Raw genomic sequence first — 22,085 nt, 5'->3', positions numbered from 1 at the left:
CGGAATGGAATGTGGAAACAGTTTGGTCCAGTTGGTCGGCATGGAATGAGGCTGGAAGGTGGCAGGGTTTGGTGCTGATCCAGATGTACAGCAGTGAAGTCGGCAGCCAGGCAGGTGTGAATGATAATCCAGGTGAAGAACTGTAGGCAGAAGACAGGCGGCAAATTAGCGATAGGCAAAAAAGAGTAAAAACAGCAAAAGACTTGGAAAAACTAGGAGCTTGATACGAGAACAACAACATACTGTTTAAGCTATAACGATCCAGCAGGGAATGGTTGTCTGGTCACGGCTTATATGGTGCAGAGGATGGTAATCAGGACCGGGTGTGCAGACAGCAGCAGGTGTAATCAGTTGGTGAATCAGCCGGGATGTGTTCAGGAAAACTCAAAAAAACGAACTTCAGGTTAGAGCAAAGAAACAAAACATAGGCAAAACAGGCTCAGGATGCTGGATTCATGACACTATAATTTACAAAGACCCAACAATTACCCCAAGAGCAAGCATTTGGTGTTTGGTTTGGCATATAAAACATGTTTGCGTTTCAGAACCTTAGGATACCGATACTGGTATCGGTATCGGTATCGGACCATCTCTATTAGAAATATTCCATTAAAGGAATATTATCCTAATCCAGTAAGAAGAAAATATATGTTGAAAGAATTTGGTGATGGAGAGGTTAAGAAAATAAGGAAAAGTTATAGCTCATGTTCTCTTCTTCCGAAGGTAAAAGAGGTCAACTTTAAAATTTCAAATGAAATCTACCCAACAAACGAATTCTTAAGACTGAGATTCAATTTCGATAATACTAATACCAATAACTAATAACTGTGTTTTTTGTGAAAAGATAATTGAGAATCTAGAACATGTATTTTTTTCTGTGTGAATCAGTGCAATCTTTCTGGAGAGATCTGCAGAGCTGGTTACAGACCAGGGAAATTGAGATACCACTACTGACAGTGAAGAATATAAAGTTTGGTGTTTTGAGGATAAGAAGGTAGATTTTGTTCTCAGCCATTTGGTGCTTTTAGGAAAACATTTTATACATAAATGTAAATATTTTAAGACCAAACCCTCCCTGATCCATTGGAAGAATGAGCTAAATCTTTTGTGTAAGTCATTGAAACGGGTTAAGGATAAAAAGGCCCTTAAATTGATTTACTTGAAACTCTTAACTTAATTTGAGATGTATAAGCTCCTAGGTTTTGTTTATATGCTCGACCCGAGGAAAAAGCTCTATTTTTGAAGTGGATTTGTAAATATGCCTTGTTTGTTTGTATATCTGTATACTGAATGGAATTAATAAAAAAATAAATGAAATAAAATTTAAAAAAACTTGCCCTGGGACCATGCTACTTCCGGTTCTTTTTCTGATGAAATTTGCAGCAGACTAGAAGCATCAAAGGCAGACTGGTGCTCTCCACAGGCCATCTGTAGAACTGCATGGACTGAAGATCCATCAGGGCGATGGAGAAATAGATTTCAATGATTGATCCAACTCCAGTTTCTGACAACTCTGCTTGCATGAGGCTTCTCTATTTGTGAAAATGTGTGCATTCAATTAAAGCCTTGCATTCATTAGTGCTGCAGTAGAATCTGAGCATATGTGTTTATCTTCATGGTCTAACTTCCTCATGCACAGTGTCCATGCAGCAAGGAGAACTTTCTCAACACATGAACCCTTCATCCTTCAGTTTATCACAAACATTCAACATCAACACATCTGGAGATACGTGGTTTTCACTGGACAGGAAGGAGAAATCTGAAAAGGGACTAAAGCTGTCAGACAAATGCAAAAGTAAAATATTCACCTCTGAGATGTAGTGGAGTATAATGTAGCATGAAATGGAAATACTCAATCGAATGAAAACAATGTTGTGGTTATTTCGCAGCTAGAATATTCATTAAGGTGTTACGTGGTGAACTATGTTTGATACATAAAAGCCTTGTTTTAAATATGGTTGATCTGCTACCTTGTTTCATTAACTTTTGCAAAAGATGGATCATTCCAGTAATTCCAGCCAATACAGCAAAATAACTTTATTTTATCAAAGATCAAACGAATAGAAAACATCCAAAACAGTCAACAGTTTGTCTTTTTTTTTCAGTTATATTCAAACGTTTGGATACAAAAGATACAGAGCTGCCTGGAATTAGATGACACTCTGCAATTGTGTAACATCAGTTAACATGAACATACATGAATATTAATTTCACATGTCAACAGTAGGCTAAATAGCGTCCAGTTTATTAGGTACACAGAACAGCTCTGCAGAAAAGTTAAGCTTCTATAGTTCAGTTTGATAAAAAAGGGCGTTTCGGTTCTTTAGCTCGCCTTTATTCATATAAATGGGGTGGGCAACATAACAGAAAAAACTGTCAGTATATGTCAATACAGCACCACATCCTTTAAGTGATCATAGTTGAATCATCACATACTGTATTTAAAACCGTTTCAGGACAAACTATGAAACTAAACATTATCATCTTCATCAAAGAGGATTCACTGCAGAGGACATGGCCTTAATTAGTTTTAGCTCAGTGTACCTAATAAACTGGACACTCCGTGTATAGTTCAGTGTATAACTGTACCTGCACCTTAAGGGATTAAAAGAAGCAGTGCATTATTGTCCCAAATGTAAACATAAACACAATATCAGAATAATTAAAAAAAAGGCACATTGTATTTTACTTCAGCTTCAAAATTATTCACATTTCTTTTACGCCGTGACAGCAGGCTTCAACTACCAGCAGCAGGATAATATTCTGTCATTATGAGGACAGTACATAAACCATTGCTTAGGGTCAGGGTAAGATTATGGTCATGGTAATGTTTCCATATGAAGGCAGGATGAGCTACATACGTGCACGTTCACCACCACAAAAGCTCACTTTTCACCTTTCTACCATCTGCCTAACTATGACCCTTTTCAGGAGAATAAAAAGTGTTTTTAGAAGTCTAGTGTGTTCAGCTGTTAGTACGATTGTTGCTTCTAACTCAATCTCTGGTTTGAAGTTTAGTTTCTAGATTTTATCTGCTGTATTTTACACATACGAGTTGTGTGGCCTTGCTGCTAATGAAAACCCTTCAGTTTTTAAATTTGTGCTGCTTCATAATAAACCATTTAAAAAAGACAAAATAACAGGGGCCTTCTATTGTGAAGAATTTATAGGAAATTAAACCGTTTTACAGGCACTGCTTCGACAACTGAGTTCGCCACATAGGCCTACTGTGAGGGAGGTCTGGTAATGTGAGACTAATAAATAAGAAAAGGACACAACGTAAGAGAAGGAATGTTTGTAGAAGTAAACTACATATTGGTAATTCGGGGACATTTTATGAAACTTAAAATAATGTTATTGTAAACCAGCGGCTGCCTTTTCCAGACAACATCGGGGAACAGAGCTCCAGACAGATGGAGATATAAGAGCAAGCAGTACAAAAACTAAACCTCAACACATAACAGAGTATGAATGTAAAGCTAGTTACGTTTATGGTTCACGTCGCTGCTCTAAAGCTCTCTGAGAGGGCGGGCCACTTCTGTCTTTTCTGCTGGTGATTCTGCTGGGGAAAAAAAAAAAAAAAAAAAAAAAAAAAAGTTATATTCAACAAAAGCCCAACTGACTTGATCCTACCGTGGTGTTAATACCAACAGAATGCTCGATGACTAAGAAGATAAAACAACTGCAAAGGCTTTAAACACGAGACTCAAATCAAGAACCTATTGTGTTGTCTGCTATCATGTATATGTTATACCATTTCCTTTAGGATTTTTTTTTTTTTTTAGCAGTGGGGGCCGGTCTGTCTGAACAACAATCAAAATGTTTTTTACGTATGAAACGGAACTGACAATTTGCTGCAACACAAACAAATATATTTATTCACCTCTATTCACACACAATGGAGGCATATTTTCAGTTGTGATTGAACTGTATTTTTTGGACGAACTATAGGGGACTTAACATCTACAACAGGTCTACACTTAGAACGGACCCACCGCAGGGATGTTTTTGTTGGAGCTGTTCGTTTAATAGTCGAACGTTTTGACAATAAACTACGTCAACACAACAGTATGATTAGTTAAACTGGACGGGCCCAATAACCTCAGAATTAGGGCTGCACAATATTGGAAAAAAACTGACATTGCGATATTTTTTTCCCCAGTCATATATATTGCGATATGAAAAAAGACTGTCATTTTTACAAGACGACATTAATAGCTCTATTTGACTACTAGGGTGATTTTGTAGGAGAGTGCATCTACATAGAAAATAAAAACGTAAATAAAAATTTGTTGAACTTTAATGCTTTACAAAACACCAAAGCAAGTAAGCGCTGTGACTACTCTTCTGAAGAGATTTTGGAGAGGGAATTTAGGTAGAAATACATTGACTGACTGACATGACACCATTGAAATCAATAGGCTATTATTAACCCGGGATAAAGTGAATGATTATGCATCCTCTAAATTTCAGATTGTTGTCGACTAGCAGGGCTTGCTTTGGTTGTTTAATAAATTGATCAACATTGATTGTGATTGGTAGTTCGCTGTGCATGCAGAGCCTGCATGTTACGCACTAGCAACAAACTGTGCATCCAAGAACACTTAAGTCAGTGTAAATTACGTTAGGCTATATAAAGACACAGACTGCTGTTGTAGATTAGGGTTACGTTTCCAGCGTCGCGGCTCCGATATTAACGCAACGTTGGTTGGGACAAACCCAATGTTTCTAAATTAGCTTTAGCCTGGCTGGCAGCAGCTTTCTGCGGTGAAAAATGGCCGGAATATGTCGTGATTACGTTGCATTAATCAGGCGATTTAGTTTGTCTTTGCAGCAAACATAAAAAACTGACTACTGTAGCTTCACTACCAACGGAAAAGCCTGTGCATCACTGTGTCAGCAGCAGCTGCCGCTTACGGTACTTTTCCTACACAGAGTCTCACTTCCCATAACAAACCCTGTCGGACTGACGTTCCGTCCCATCCACACGTTGCCCACATGACCACCTGTCTTAAAAGAGAAGGGTCGGCCGGCAACAATCATGTAAAAGGAGAACGGTGAAAGTTTTCTTTTTTTTTTAATCAAGCAGCAAAGAAGTTGTAGCGTCAACAACGCAACATCCTGTGATGTTACTATTGCGCATGCGCACATCGCGATGTAGACGAAACAAAATATTGTGCAGCTCTACTCTGAATAGTCCTTGTTGTTAAATTGCAATGTGAGCAGCAGCCAGCATTATGTCGGCGGGATCATTTAGAAGGCAACCGCGACTACATTTTTTGTACAGCCCTATTTTGGATACCGTGGTGGCAGAAATTTTGCCGTGGAGGGCCGCCACTACAAAATCAACAGGAAACACTGTATACAAAAACAGGATTTAAACTTACCTTCATTGCGTTTTCGTGGGATGTAACCCTTGAATACCAGCACAGCAAGAAGAACCCCAACGCCAACAAAAAGAGCCAGGCAAACTAACCCAACAATCAGTCCAACATTTGGAGACCCTGAAACAGAAGACCGAGATATTGTAACACTCAGAATGTAACTTTAGATCACACACACACACAGCAGATTGGACATCATCATCTACACAAAGAACTAAAAAGGTGTGCGGCCCAAGGTTCAATTCTGACCGGCGGCCCTTTGCTGGATGTCGTCGTGCCCCCCTCTCTCCCCCATGTCCTAGCTACAGCTGTCCTTGCAATTAAAAGGCCCAAAAGCCCCAAAAAATACTCCTTCATCAATTCCACATGTATGTTCCAAATTTATAACTATTCATTATACAAAAGTGGATATTGTTCATTTTTTCATACTTGTTGATCTGTCAAAATTTAGACTGTTTCAATCGTTTAGCCATTACTTTTAGCCATTTTCTTCTACCATTTATTCATTACTTTTTTATTTTCCAAGCACTTCTACATAACTGCAATATATCATGTTAAGGTGTTACAGCGGATATATTCTTTAATCAAATCCTAATTTCTATTATTTTTTCCAAAATGAGTTGAGCTTCTACTGAATCATTCCACACCTACCACCAACATTCTACACAGATTAGTATACTGGATTAAAAGGAATTTAAAGTTTTGGATTATTCCCAGAAGTAAACAATGTACATTAAAAACCATTTCTAGTCATCAAAATAAGGAGTCACCTGAGTTCCCCTCTTCGCGGTCACCTAAAAAAGCAAAGTAAAATACGATACAGGGCTTTAGGAAATATCTTCCATCAATTTGGCAGAGACGTAACACCATGAAAACATCTGAAATTAGTTTCCACTGTTTATTGAACAGAATTTTTTTCACTGTCTAAATCGGACGGGACAGAAAAGAAAAAAAGAAGCCAGTCTCAGATTTAACAGCAGTTTTAATTTAAGCTACCCGGAGACACAGTTTGATGATCTGATATCAGTCACTATATCGCCCAGATGAGGAAGATGGAGAGAAACTCGCCTTAACCCAATCATCTTGTTCCCCAGGAATTTCTAACAAATCAAAGTGAGGATTATCACCCTCACGGTCAGACCCTGAATCAGTTTTATCATCGGTGTTCGGACCTTCTGCACCTAGGAGAGGTGTACTATACGGGGGATGGGGAATTTTCTTTAGAAAGGGCTGTAATAATCAGTCGATTGAGGAGAGTCCTAAAACAAGGGATGCAGCAGCACCCGCAACAAACCAGAATTGAAACAAAAGTGGCAACTGATATACCCAGTGATGTCATTAAGAATTGCTACTTGCCAAAAGGATTGCTGACTCCAGAGTTTTGGGCCATTTCTCCAGACAGCCCACTTAAGGCTGCTAGGGCCTTGGTGACGATGCCGTCTGGTCCGGTGTTGTCTGGAATCATTCCCATGTATCTATGTAATACTCCGTCTCCGTGGGAGCTCCCAGGCGCGCGCCCTTTAAAAAAAATAAGAAAAATTGTCAAAAAAAAGGTTTTCATTTCAGAACCTTAGGAAATGGACAGCGGCCGACACGAACACACACTCCTATTAGGACCAACTGCAAGGTTTCCTTTTAAATGAATGTAACCTAGCAGTTTGTGTAAGCCATCTAGGGTCCATCTGGATATCCTCCCCTCCCCCAAGGAAGTTTTGAGCATCAACGACTTCATTTCCTGTATTCGGATACACTTTTATGCACCAATTTACGGTGGAAATACCTTTATTTAACCCATGTGAAGAAGAAAATAACAGATAATTCAAAATATATCAAAAACATAATGGAAAGTATGTTGTTGAGTGTCATTGGGCATGTTTAACCCTCCTGTTGTCCTCGGGTCAAGCCTGACCCCTTTTCAAAGTATCAAATGTAGGTTTCTTTCAACGAAATTGCCCAAAAATAACATGGGTGGTTCAACACATCTCTTCGCAATTAAAATGTCAATTCAAATTGCGAAAGAATGTTGACTAAAATGACAAAAGTGACAAAAGCGACTAAAGGCATTGCTAGCATAGAAAGCAGCAAAATAAAGCTTAGAAAAAAGCGTCAAACAAGGCACTAACAAGATTTTAAAAAGCGACAAAATTGTAAAAAAAAAAAAAAAAAAAAAAAAAAAAAAAAAAAAAAGCATCGAAAAGTGTTGATATTCAGTTAAATGGGAAATCCTGGAGCTTTCCTAGTGCGTGTTCATGCGTATCACGGTACCCAATTAAAAATACTACAAATAAACTACAAAGTTAATAATTCTTACCTTCTTCGTTACAAAACGTGTTTCCAAACAGAAGACACAAAAACAGCAGCTCTGGTAAAAACTTCATATTGTCGATAACTGTATTAATTATTGTAGCCTAACAGTCTCCTCGCTTTCGCTGGTTTGGTTTTAAGGGGCGGTCGAATGCACGCATGGATATATACGGAATGCCCGGATGTTGCCTTGCCCTGGGACCATGCTACTTCCGGTTATTTTTCTGATTAAATTTGCAGCAGACTAGAAGCATCGAAGGCGGACTGGTGCTCTCCACAGGCCATCTGTAGAACTGCATGGACCGAGGAGCCATCAGGGCGATGGAGAAATAGATTTCAATGATTGATCTAACTCCAGTTTCTGACAACTCTGCTTGCATGAGGCTTCTCTATTTGTGAAAATCTGTGAAAATCTGTGCATTCAATTAAAGCCTCCTAAAAAAATAAAATATCTGTTTCCCTCCTTTCATTCTGGCATTCATTAGTGCTTTTACTTACTATAACTTTTTGCTATTCCTGGTGTTATTAAGCTCTTTCACTTGGCCGTTTCATGCATCCATATCTACTGATAGCTCCTTTTGCTGTCCTATCAGCCTCACATGAGCTGCTACCCAGAAGAAGCCAACATTGCTCCCCAACCTAGATACTCGATTATAGCCTACACCGTCAACTCAAAATGTCTACTAATTAAGAGAATTGCAATATGTATAGTGTTAAGACCAAATCCATGTAAACCTAACACACTGAACTAAGATGTGTTTGCATTAAGCTCAAAACACCACTGTGCAGACAGAGTCCATTATGGTATATAAACTGCGTTATATTTCTGTTTTTTTGTGTAAAGTTACTAATAAAGAAGCCTATATTAAAAAACATCACATATAGGCCTACAGTGTTCTGCCACAAACGAAGATGCCTGATAAAAAAATATATATTTTGTGTGCTTCTCAAATGATTATAATGGAAAATATAGTTCTAATATTTGTATTTACAAATAATACAGATGTAAACAAATACATTAAGGCAAACATTAATGCTGGTTTAGTTGTTGGCAATAATTTTGGGAGTGATAGCTGATTTGATTTTAATTCAATCTGATCCACATGTGAGATTCCTATTTAAAGTGTTCAGACCGTTTTGTATTGTGGTGTGGATGGGAAGAAACGTTTCTTAAACAACGTTTAGATCATAAAACCACAGCTTTACCCTGAATAAAAGCCTACTGCAGCTGCAACTGTTCCTGTGTGTTGAAGTGTACGTAGATATATCCACTAGAGGACAGTGCTCAGCCAGAACTGTGAGCACTGCAATGTAAAACTATTTTAGACAGACCTCTGGGTACTTATATTATGTAGTAATTCACATTTGTATGCTTTCTCTATTATAATGAAAGAAACTGCAAAATTACAATACCATCAAATTTTCCTTTTAAAATAAAATATATTATCATATGCCAATGTTACATTTTGTGTAATAGGATCCAATTCACTCAATATTACTCAGGTATATTTTGCATTCATTTAATTGATTCAGAATCACAGCTTGTTTTTGTAACATATGTTGAAAAGTAATGCAAATGTTAATCATATCCAATATGATACAGATATACAATAAAATATGGATATAAAAACAGGAATGGCATGTTTGATAACAGGCCCAAAAATAGAATTTAAATCATACAACAAACGTGCAAAAACAATCATTATGATTATGAAATTAAATGTTTATTAGCCTACTCATAAATAGCACATTGTATTACCCTCACAGTTAAATTAAAGCATTTTAATAGTACATTTAAAGGTCCAATATGTAATATATTTACTGTAACAAATCCAAAAATGACCCAAATGCGTCATCAGATATTAAGGAAATGCTAAGTTGAAGCACTATCTTTTCTGACAACAATGCTAATGCCAGTATTTTCACCTTTTTAAATTTCCATTCCGTGACGGAAGTTTGTGTTTTGGCCGGTGTGTTGTTTTCAACAGCCCAGTTTGACAGCCAGGCTGGGTTGCCAGATATACCTGTAAAAACGTAAACCCAGCACGCTACAGCTGTAACGTAGTCATGAAAGCAGAAAACAAACGAACAGGATCAACAATTCTACCCGACCTAAAAAAAAAAAAAAAAAAAAAAGTCATCTAACAGTTGCGTGGCCAGAGACATTACAAACCCCGGGTAAATATTGGAGATGGATTTGAAAGATGGAGACAGATTAGAGCCCAAAAGGACACAGACTTGGCTAATTTCCTCTTGAACAGGTAAGCATTAGCTTCAGGCTAATTTATCACAACTACAAGTGACGGGCATTTTATGCCATTTCAACATTCGTGTACACATTGAAATATATAGAGTACACAAGTTGGTTACTCGCAAAAACAATTGAGACATAGCCAGTGAAGTGAGTCCTGGCTAATGCTACCATGCTAACCGTGCTAACTGCTAACGTTTCTGGAGGACCAGGCAAGCGGGCCACGGCTGTTTACAACGTGTAGCCTGTTCAGCGGTCGTAGCCGACAACGGTGAGTTATTTTAAGCCAAGAAAGGGAGGCTGTAAATCGGAAAAAGAGGACTGTGAGTTTGCAGTGTGTTTAGCGATCATTGCCGTAATTCTAAGCCAATAAAGTGTGTTCAGTCAGGTGGAGAGGACACCAAGGTGGTGTTATTTTTAGGGGTTCCTACTCTAATTCTAAGCCTAGGAAGTGTGTCTGTCCGTTGGGTGGAGAGGACGGCGAGGTTGTTGTGTTTTTAGCGGTCTGTCAGTTGGGCACAGAGCTCTGCGTGAGCATGGGCTTTTTTGACTGTCAATATAGCCAGCATCTACCATTAGCTACTCCGCTGCGCTGTGGAGTAATGTCTGGCTATGTGAGACTAGCGTCTAGCAACATTGTTGTGGATGCTGCGGTCTCAGCCTGGCAACCAACATGAACTTCACATCTGCGGAGGAGGGGCCGGGGGAGACGACTCTCTCCAGTATTTTGAATTTGTACTGCAGTAACTATTTTAAACACTAGTTCTCAGAATTACATATTGCACCTTTAATTTTTTTTTTTATAATAATAAAAACTCCAGAGCCTTTTTTGTTTATGTTCATTTTATTTGGAAGCAACAGCAGAAAAGTAATAAAGGAACTTAAACCCAACGACCACAGTTGTAGCTAAAGACCAGCAGTTTATCTGATAATAGCATCAAGAAAATGTTCACGAAAGACCTTCAGAGTAAAAGTCTGAACTGGCACAAAACTCTTTGTTGGATATAAAATGCATATCTAAGCACACCTCTAACGGGATATCCCCCAAATAAACTTTAAGGCTACAATATTTTTATAATCTCGCCCCAGATTAATTGATCATAGAAACTAATTGAGCAGTTTACTACAGTGTTTGTTAGAAATCAAAAAGACCTGATGCTGCTAAGTTCAATTAAGGTCTGAATCAACAGACAACAGTAAATACATTAAAGCTCTTTATATAATGTAAATAATATTAGAAACAACAATTCCCACTACTTAAATTTTCATGTTTAGATGATTTCCCCCATTATTCTACAATAAGTAAAAGTTAGAAATGACCTGCACCACACTTATTTAGAGACACCTGTTAATGAAGTGTGTGTGTGTGTGTGTGTGTGTGTGTGTGTGTGTGCGTATCCACATCTTGTGGGTTAAAAGTACTAATACAAAACTAAAAATACATACAAAGTGAAAGTCCTGCAGTGAAAATGGAAGGCTCGTATCATGTGGATGTGCCGACAGTTTTGTTCTCATTATTTAGAATTCCTATCTAAAGCTCTCTCTGAAATGTAGTGGAGTCTAAAGTAGCATGAAAAGTAAAGTAGCTCAAAGTTGTACTATTGTACAGTACTTGAGTGTATTTAGTTACATCCCACCACTGCCTGCATGCAGTGTGTGTCCTCTCAGTGACTGCTGTATCTGTGAGAGTGATCTCTGGTCTCAGTTGTCTTTATCAGCAGTTTTGGAGCAGGAGAGCAGCTGTTGCTGTGGTAGCCATTAGTACTTTTAGTGCCTGGAGAGAGAGAGAGAGAGAGAGAGAGAGAGAGAGAGAGAGAGATTAAGAGAGACGTGTATCAGTAAAGTATTTGACATTGCGGTTGTGATACCCCAAAAGACTTAATTTTCTAACAGTCAAATAATTCAATCTAAAATGTGGAATATGTCATTGAGAAAGCAGACAGTTGAACACAAACCCAAAAGAAAACTATCCTGCATTAGCACTGCGTTTACTTTTAATTGTGTGCCAGTACAGAAAGATTATGAAGGTTATGGACAGGTTTAGGAGTCTACACCCTCCTCACTGTGAGTGGAGCTCCATATCGTTACATACTGTAGTTGGAGATGGTCTGGATGTTGAGGATGGACTGATGTCCAATTCTGCCGAAAAACAAACAGAGAGGTTAGTTGGTGTGTGATGATTTAATATGTCTCAATTAGGGCTGCCCCCCTTCGTCATGTTGTTGACTAATCGGTCATTTTGGTCTTAGTCCACTAAGATTTTAGTCCCTTAGTCATTGTTTTATGCTTTTTCATGCTGAATGACTTATTTCTAAGAAACGTGTAAGCACATTTCTGTGACAAGATTTAAAGCGGTGTTTTTGCATAATTATTTGTGAAGAAACTCCGTTTTACAGATGTTTTGATTAAATCAACTAACTAGTTGACCAAATCATACAGCGTGAGTGTTAGGCGACTAAGAATTTCTTTAGTCCAGGATGGCCCTTGTCCCAAATTAATCATTGCATCGATGCATCACGATTCAGATCTGGACGATTCTGCATCGATGCAGTGACAGATAGAGCTGTATTCGGGCCTTAAAAGTTAGGCGGCCTGACAAGGCCCGAGCCCAACAGAATTCTGCCCGAGCCTGACAAATACATTTTGATTGACAGCTTTTTAAAAGCCTGAACCCATTTAGCCCCCAACATTATTCAAGAAGTAGTATGCACCTATTGTATGCATATGCAACAGTACATACTTTGTAAGGGCTGTTGTAGTACGTACTAAAAGTTAAAACAAAAAGTATGCACTCACTTCTTCTTCTTCTCTTACCTGTCCTCCTCTCCCTCCAGCAGCTTTCTGTAGGTGGCGATCTCAATGTCCAGAGCCAGTTTCAGGTTCATCAGGTCCTGCAAGTGAGAAAAAAAAAGAAGCTCAGAATTTTTAGACCAATATGACTTCATATAACTGGAGAGTTATCCAGGGAAGGTTTAAGCTTAAGGCCAACTGGACTTGGAAAGGTGCTCCGAGACTTCGACAGTTCTGACTGAACGATACGGGGTAATCTCAGTGGGGTTGCTGTCAACATGATCGATACCACTTTGTTTGTTAGTGCTCAACCCCACTTACCATGACCCCCTTACTATTCTGTTCTATCATCTCTTCCCAGGCAACTAGACAAACACTCACATCTGGCCTGATGCGAGAACGCCAATGATGGTGGTTGAGACTTGGCCTCGGCTGTCTCCAACCACCACAACGACTGTCTGATGAACCAAGCAGTATCGATCATCTTGACACCGACCCAGAGGTTACACAGCTTGGTTTCTCTACCTCTCTGATGAGAGACAAAGCATCTTCAGGGCACCTTTAACCCGTCCGTTTAACCCTCCCTTTGATAACTATAGCCACATTCCGACCGGAGGGTTTTTTGCAGCTCCTACTTCAGGGCAGGGTCTTTTCCGTTTTCCCTTTTCCGCATAGTGGTGATTAGATGGCTGTGATTATAATAACAAAAGGTCAGTTCCTATGGCCACTTGGCCAGTGTTAATGTAAATGGCAAAGCCGGTTTTGGGGGGAGAGAAGTTCTGTTTAGAAGTGGACTGTTCCTATAACTACATTCCTGTAACTACTTGGTCGGAAAGAGGCTTATGTCCTTCCTGTATATTCTGGGTCATCTTTTCTTTCTTCTTTCCACCCCCACCTCTCTCTGGCTCACCTGGTACTCTCGGAGCTGTCTGGCCATGTCTTGTTTGGCCCTCTGCAGAGCATCCTCCAGGTCTCTGGTCCGGGCCTTGGCTTCTTTCACAGCCAGCTCTCCGCGCTCCTCGGCTTCACCCAGCTGGTTCTCCAGATTGCCACGCTGGGGGGGGGACAAATCATCCATGCTGGATGTAATTCAATTTATAAAATCAAGTTCTGTTGAGCTGCATATTTCCTGTAGCTGTACCTGAGCCTTGACAGCCTCGATCTCGCTCTGCAGCCGGCTGATCAGGCGGTTGACCTCGGCCACCTCTCCCTTCACCACGCGGAGCTCGTCTCCGTACTGACTCGCCTGCACCGACATCTGGTCGAACTACAGACAGAGGAGGGGCAACATTAGCGGCATCACTGCCATCTCTCTTTGGACAAAAAAGTTAGAGATTCTTATGAGAATCACAAAAATCTGAGAGATGGATATGTTTGGATATTACTCAAAGTTAATGAGAAAACGTGTTATTTTGTAATTTGGCTGATCTGAAACTTATAAAAACAGAGGAGAGGTCTTCAGTGGTCAACAGTACATTTACTTAACTACTGTACTTAAGTGCTAATTTGAAGAACTTAACTTGAGTATTTCCTATACTTTATACTTCTACTGCACCACATTTCAGAGGGAATTACTGTACTTTTTACACATTTATTTAACACTAAAAGTTACGAGTTACTTTTCAGATTAAGATTTTGTAAACAAAACATACGATCAGTTTATAAAAGATGACGCACTTTATAGATGAAACTACAAAACTGCATATAAAGTACTTTTATATATGAGTAATAATACGATACAAGACTGAGGGGGAATTCTGCATAAAGAGAACTTCTGATCTCTTGCTAATACTCCTATACTTTTGCTCAATGTTTGAACTTTTAATGAAGTATTTTCACAGTGTGGTATTGCTACTTGTACTTAAGTAAATTAACTAAATACTTCCTCCAACAGCAATCATCTCAAATGTCTTCTTAGTTCAGCGTTTTATTTAGCACAGTTTTGGATTTCACTCTCAAATAACAACTTGTCGCCTCTTTTGTTCAGAGATGTTGAGTTCAGTGGGTCGAATATTTAATATCTCTGTTGCAGCACCCGCTGTAGGCTGATATGATAGATTACAACACATTCTGGATATATTTTCCTGTGCTCTGTTCCTGGGCTCTTATACTCAGCTTCCTGTTTCCTGGTCTTTACTTTGGTCTTGTACCAGGCCTCGGCCTCCTCTCGGCTGCGGGCTGCGATCTCCTCGTACTGGGCTTTGACCTCCGCTACGATCTGCTCCATGTTCAGGCTGCGACTGTTGTCCATCTGCACCACCACCGACGTGTCTTTAATGCTGGCCTGCAGCTCACGCAGCTCCTGGGGAAGGAAACATAACATGCTGTCACTGATGAGCCACGTAGAAATCAGACTTTGAGACAATATTGGATCAAATCAGTTTAAATGTACTATTTATTCAGATTTTAAAATCGTGTTTCAAATTGGATATTGTTGTGTGGTTCTTTGTTGAACCGTTACAAAGATTTGGTGAGTGTGGCATTATGATGTCACTTTAAAGATTAAGTATCAGTTCACTTGTAGCTTTTTTGACTATTCAGACATGTGTTAGGTATTGAAACGTTATAACCATGAACAAAAAGGAAAAAAAATACAACAAAATGTTTTCTTTCTTTGCTAGGGCTGCAACTAACGATTATTTTTATTGTTGATTATTCTGTGATTAGTTGTTTGGTCTATAAAATGTCAAAAAATGCTGAAAACTGTCAGTGTTTCCTAAAGCCCAAGATGACATCCTTAGATGTCTTGTTTTGTCCACAACTTAAAGATAATCAGTTTACTGTCACAAAGGAGTGAAGAAACTAATATTCACATTTAAAGCTATAGTGCGTAGTTTCTGTCTCCCCCATGAGGAATTCTAAGTAATGACAACAACACTGTTGTTACATCCACATGATACAAGCCTTCGGTTATGTCCTCTTTGTCTCCAAAGCTGAATGCTGCTGTTGTTCTTTCTCAGCGGTGACGTAAAACGCAAGTTGCCGGAAAACACCATTTTGTAAACATAGCCACGCTGAGAAATATAGAGATAGTTTGGTTGAGCTGGTAGGCTACATTGCTTTGTATTAACTCATTTGGCAATGGCTTGAATGTAACCAACGTTCATTAATATGAAAAAAGTTACGCACTAAAGCTTTAAGAAGCTGGAATCAGGGTTTAAAAAAAAAAATAATAACAAATGACTCAAACTGATTAATCAAATATTAAAATATATTAAAAAAAATGTAATAGCTGACAACTAATTGATTAATCGATTAATCTTTGCAGCTCTAGTCTTCACTGAGAAGTCAACACATTGCAACTTATGCAGTTGAAAAAAACAACAACAACAAATACACACAAAACAGTACTGGGTAACAATACAACAGAAGTTTCTGAGTGACTACATAAACTGACCAACATGCTAATAATTAGTAAAAATGAACTTGTCCCAAATATCTCCAGCAATATCAGAATCCTGCAATCACAGAGGCCAAACATGAACATTGTTAGGTCATCAACAAACTACATGTCCTTGCGTGTTTCTGTGCAGCTGCAGAGCATCACAGCTCTTTAGGGGATACTATGAACAGTTTTCCTGTTAAGGGTTTTTGTGTACCAAGAAGCCTGACAATACGTAACAACAACAAAAGAAGAAAGATTTCCGTTTAGCATCCCAGAGGCAGTTAGTGTTTGAAGTCAACTCTCCAATGAGTCGGGACACAGAGACGAAACGAACCAAAGGAAAGTGTGACACAGAAGGAAATAACTGCATACCAGAGTGTGCAAATAAAGAAAAGAAGGAAGGTGACTGTTTTGATAAAATTAGCTTCAATGTTGCAAAGCATTAAAAAAGTTCCAGTACCTCCTCGTAGACGTTGCGCAGGAAGTTGATTTCATCCGTCAGAGCTCCCACCTTATCCTCCAGATCGGCCTTCACAAGGTAGGCCGAGTCAACATCCTGAACACACACACACACACACACACACACACAAACACCACACACAGATGTAACAGCAGCTCGGAGAGTCTGCCACTGGTGGAATGTAACTAAGTACATTTACTCAAGCACTGTACTCACGAAATGCAAATTTAAGATAGTTTATTTGAGTATTTTCTTTTCATGCTACTTTCTTTCTACTCCGCTACATTTCAGAGAGAAATATTGTACTTTTTACTCCACTACATTGTTCACCACTAACATTTGCCGCTAGCATACCTCAAAATAATCCAATAGCAAAGAAATTATTTTATAAAGTTTAAGTCATGGTACATTTTCCAACCGAAAGTCGGGCCATGAAGCCAGATTTGTCTTACATGGACTTTGCTGCTGTTCTCATGTGAAACTGACATGACGTGGATTCTGATGCATGAATGTAGAGCGGGAGACAATAAGTACAATAGAGTGGTTCATCTTACTCACCACACCTGTAAAGTATGAATGAATGTGTATGCATGCTGACCTTCTTTAGGATTACAAAGTCATTCTCCAGGTTGTTTCTCTTGTTAATCTCGTCCTCATATCTGTAACAGAGACAGGACACCGATACAGTGACATACCATGAGATAGTACAGAACTCACTGTGACTTTATTTACCACCACAGTGACTTTATTCACTTGTGTTTGTAGTCCTCCACCAGGCCCTGCATGTTCCTCAGCTCCCCGTCCAGTTTGGTCTTGTCGTTGTTGACCAGGTCCATCTGGCGCCTCAGCCCCGCCATGTAGGCCTCGAACAGGGGCTCCACGTTGGACCGGCCCACCCCCTGGCCCTGCAGCAGCTCCAGCTTGGTCTCAAGCATCTTGTTCTGCTGCTCCAGGAAGCGTACCTGAATGATGGAGGTGGGAAATAAATTAGATACAAAGAGCTGTTAAAGGGTTTCCAGATCCCAAAATGCATCTTCTAACAGGCATACTGGATGTTTTGACATGATACATCTGGTCAGATTTGTGCTTGTTAACTAGCTATCTATAGTTCCTTATCAAATAATCATCTTTGACTTGTTAAAAAAAACTTCAATTAGCAGTAGGAAAGGTATGACAGAAATACAATAGTGTCTGTTTCTGAAACAAGGCAGCCGTCCCGGTTTCTGGTCACCTGTTGGTGTTAATCTGGTTCAATCCATCGTGCTAACACATAACAGCATTGCTCACTTGTTGTTCAGTGAATTATGGGTCCAATTGCTTTGGACTGTTGGTCGAAGAAAATAAGGAATTTGAAGATTTTTAGGTCTAGGAAATTGCAATGGACATTTTTCCCTGTTTTCTGACATTTTATAGACCAAATGATTGAAAACTTCTGCTGAGCCTTAGGTCTCATTCACATGTACATGATTATTTTGCAAACATTTTTTATTTCCTTTGCTTTAAAGACAAGCTTTTATGTTTTATGAAGCTGTTTAAAAAAAAAAATCTCCATCCTATGTAAATGCAAAAACACATTAAAGTGCTGCCTAGAGCATGCTAAACCAACAGGCGGCGATAAAACCCTTACAGTAAAGCCATGTTGGCCAATAAGAGGCCTGAAAAAAATATTACCAGAAGGCGACATGGCAGCAATGGAACACTACGACACCTCGGTTCCACAATATAGTGGAAAATTAACAGTACATTATGTGTAAACATCAGGGGGGTAACACAAAATTCTGGGCCCCTCCCTGCATCCACAGCTATCCATTCTAGCAACTTTTTTTGGCTCTCCTACATGAGGGCCCTGGGTACTCAGTCCCGTTTCCACCCCCAGTCCAACACCCCTGATAAACACGTAAAAAGTCCTGTATGGTAAGCGGTAAGCACTATTCTAGCTATGTCCGCCATTGCCCGAACTATCGCCTCATTTGTGACAAAATAGATACCGGCTCACACTCTGACGTTACAAGACAAAATCTATGTTTTCGCTGTCTACGCCTCAACACTGGAAATAGAGTTTCGGTAAATTTTCACCCTGGAAAGAGTTTGAAAGATCAATTATTAGTGAACAAGAGTACTTGTGTATGTGTGGACTAGGCCCTAGTTGTGCTTTCTTGAATATATGTTTAGTCCAACACAAATTTGAAGTCAGAGAAGATCTTGGTACAGCATGTGTGCATGGACACGGAGTCATATCAAAAATTGAAGTAACATTACAGTCACTCAGCCCTATACTGTATGTCCCATGTTATACAGAATGACATAATCCCGCCACCATGGGGGAGGCAAAACCCTTAACTGTAACCCTTGTTTAAGACTATTTATCTTGAGAGACAGCCTGCAGGAACATCATCATCATCAACATCCTCATCTTTATCTTTTACCTCCAGACACCCGGAGCCTCTTTACATACAGCCTGCCAAGTGGGAAAGACTCTGATGCCTCTCAGAGCAAAGCATGACAATGCACAAATCATACATTCTTTCATGTCTAATAGCGTTCTACCACAGTAGATTCAACGTAATGACGCAAAACAGGAAGTGGCTTGTAACAAGACTGTACATTGTCCAATCTGCCCCAAACTAATCACGCATGACCAGAGACCAGGCCCGAGGACATCTACATGACAACATTGACTCACAGTCATAGCGCCTCCTACTGGCAACAGGAAGTCAGCCTCATGTGACAAACATCATTCGATACACACGAAAGTTAAAACTGTGTGGTCCACACTCGATATAGAGCATCAAAATGCATGCTGCCATTTTGTGCATTTAGCCACTTAACAGGAAGTAGTTGCAATACATCGTATCCATCGCCCGGCACTCTGCGCGCTGTTCAATTATCATGCAAATGCATGGCTGCGTCAACCGGGCGTCCTGCCAGTACCCCAGACATGCCAGGAGGTGCAGGGGCCCGTCCGTCGCAGCTTGCAGCTTTAATTAAAATAAATAATTAAAATAAAAGTTAGTTGCAGCAGTAGATTAACGTCCTTCCTTGGATAAATCGAGGTTAAAGAAACGGCATCGTTCCAGCAGATTAGCAGCTCGATCTCAACACCTGACTGTATCTGCACGGCTCGTGTTTCCTTGCCTGCGGACGGATCTATCCACTACCTATTATACCTCCTCCCCTTGAACACAAAGCCCGTGTTCTGTTCAGAACAGAATAATCTCCCTCGGAGACACAACCACACCACGCTGACCTGGTTTATCAGGTAACAGCACAACAACTCCATGGGACGGAAATGGGACAAATAGCTTAAATATCCAGTGGTTAAATACCACTGATTCGGGGGTTTAAATGGCTTTTTAAATCCCAGATGCATTCACTGAATTATTGGCTCTTTTTTTTTAAGTTTCTGTGTTTTAGTCGACTGATCAGGCTCATTTCTGTAACAATCCGTATCAATAAATATTATCACATTTCGCTGTGATTTAAACTGGGTAATCATCCTGCAACAAATACAACTTTGTCTGCCTGTTGCATCAGGCTAATGACTTCCAAGAGGGGAGCAGCTCTTTAATGTTTAATGGTGGGGCCAGGCGGGTTGGATTACACCGGTAATTGTAGGATTTGCTTATTAGTCCGATTACTTGACTTTGCCTTTCAACAGTTCTGAAGAGTAGAAGAAGAGGTCAACTGTTCATAATTTCACTCATAGACCAGCCAAGGCGTAACTTTGGGTTGTAAATTACGCTTATGGTACCAGCTAGGAAAATCTAGAGTGTCAACTGCTCTCTTGCATTTAATTGATTCTTGCCCAAACGTAGCTGCACCAAGCAGGTTTGAATTTATTTCAATGAGTTCAGTCCAAAAGAGTCCAGGTCAAAGTCACCTCACCTCTCTCTGCAGCTTAGAGCTCATACAAACAAAGACTCTTTTGTGAGTCACCTGAAGTCACAACATCAGTCTCACTGACAGAGACGGATGGACACGAGCTTCAAACGTTTCTGGGAGGTTTCACAATATTTTGTCTTAGAACACTGAAACGGATTTTGGGGGGTTAACTTTTTCTGCAAAATTGATCAGGTTGTTTTTTTTACTGCAAACACGTTGGCAGTCTGAAATGGATAACACCCTTGTGAGCATTTAAAATAAAATTATTTTAATCTCTTTGCAGCCAATGCATGTGTGCAAACTCAGACATCGACACCTCTCTTTACCCATACTTTGAATGTAATTTAAGGATATTTAGCCGATCAAAATAAAAATGTAGTTTTCTACAGGCAGTTTAGATGGGAGGCAATGATATGAGGTCAAACATATATTTTCTATAAGATATTACCAGCTGATTTTTTATAATTTATGCTAACTTTAATACTATTTTAATATAGTTTTAATTTCTTATATCACCATAATAAAAGGATACAATATCACTGTATTGTTACTAGTAATGTTATCTTTATTATAGTTATTATGATTGGTATTTCTAATATATCTACAATATATTTCTATTGTACTGTAATGGATGTATTTTTTATGGCTTGTGTCATATATGTCATCATTATAGATTATTTCATTCAAATAGTTATCCATTTTCTTACCCCTCAGCCTGTTTCTGTGCTGCTGTAACATGTGAGTTTCTGCATATTTTGCTCTCGGTACCAGAAACTCGGTGGAACGATCTCAGGACGTATTTTATCCTTCCAGACCAATACTTAAGTCTTTGAAAAAAAATGTAAATTAGCACTCAGAAAAGCAGAGGTTAGTTTTGGACATTTGGACCTCCGCCCAGCCCAGCCCAGCCCAGCACTCCGTCTCTGTACGCCTGAAGTGTATCTCCGCTGATGTGAGAAGCCAACAAAGGCTCTATTGTGAAAGTGTGTTACCGACTCCGTGAGAAAGCAGGGATGTTACCTAAGCATGCTCTCAATGTCCGGCCCTATCACAGAGCGGCTCACTGCTTCTGCTTCTGTTGAAAATGAGTTCTCACATTTACTTCCCCAGTTAACAGCCACTGTTTTACTCTGATCACTGTACTGTAGTTATTCGCCCATTCAGGCTCTTATACATGAGCTTAGCTTGTGTTATTTTTGGGACCTTTTATAGGTCTTCATGTACTGTAGGTCAGCTTGAGTTCTTATGGAGGCTAAAATCAATATTTTTTATCATTACAATGTGTGAAATGATGTGACAATGTGAAAGGGATTGCCTGTGATACACATGATTTTACAAGGTTGGATACAGATGCTGTTTGAACAAAGTTTAATGTTTTATTTTATTTTAAGAAAATGTGTCAACATTTTAGGGCTTATGAACACATTTCATGAAAACACATCAAATGCAAATCATTGGCAGAAATTGAGGTCATTTTAAAGAGAGCTTATGTAACTTTAGCTGGCCACTGTCTCCACAAGTGGCAGGCAGGGATAAAAGTAAGTGCTAAAACATTGTCATAAATACAGCAAACTCAGTAATATCAGCTAAATAGCTAGATCTCTCTAAAGTTTGGTCAAACCAGACCAA

General features: G+C 39.4%; 1 protein-coding gene across 2 annotated transcripts; it reads right to left on the bottom strand.

Annotated features, from left to right (window-relative positions):
• Positions 1-11,399: 11,399 nt before the first annotated feature.
• si:dkey-222f2.1 (keratin, type II cytoskeletal 8) lies at positions 11,400-21,397 on the bottom strand. 2 transcript variants are annotated; one of them, XM_028574973.1, is made up of 10 exons: positions 21,164-21,397; positions 17,328-17,536; positions 17,173-17,233; positions 16,575-16,670; positions 14,867-15,031; positions 13,871-13,996; positions 13,640-13,783; positions 12,754-12,830; positions 12,032-12,078; positions 11,400-11,713 (listed from the first exon to the last, which is right to left on the bottom strand). In XM_028574973.1, exons 2-10 carry the CDS (start codon positions 17,507-17,509, stop codon positions 11,604-11,606), a joined length of 1,008 nt encoding a protein of 335 aa, XP_028430774.1. In that variant the 5' UTR covers positions 17,510-17,536; positions 21,164-21,397; the 3' UTR covers positions 11,400-11,603. The 2 variants fall into 2 exon arrangements, with proteins under 2 accessions (XP_028430774.1, XP_028430773.1); XM_028574972.1 differs by lacking the exon at positions 21,164-21,397 and adding an exon at positions 19,258-19,767.
• Between the last annotated feature and the right edge of the window lie 688 nt (positions 21,398-22,085).

Source organism: Perca flavescens, chromosome 4 (assembly GCF_004354835.1).
Source record: "Perca flavescens isolate YP-PL-M2 chromosome 4, PFLA_1.0, whole genome shotgun sequence".
NCBI classification, from domain to species: domain Eukaryota; kingdom Metazoa; phylum Chordata; class Actinopteri; order Perciformes; family Percidae; genus Perca; species Perca flavescens.
Note: the sequence above shows the minus strand (reverse complement) of the source record. Positions and strands in the feature narration are given on the sequence as shown.

Excerpts from the sequence above, each read along its gene's own strand:
- si:dkey-222f2.1 (XM_028574972.1), bottom strand. Across the intron at positions 17,234-17,327 it reads GTGGAGGACTACAAACACAA|ATATGAGGACGAGATTAACA; the intron begins GTGAATAAAGTC and ends TCTCTGTTACAG. Across the intron at positions 12,831-13,639 it reads GACAGCTCCGAGAGTACCAG|GACCTGATGAACCTGAAACT; the intron begins GTGAGCCAGAGA and ends TCTCACTTGCAG.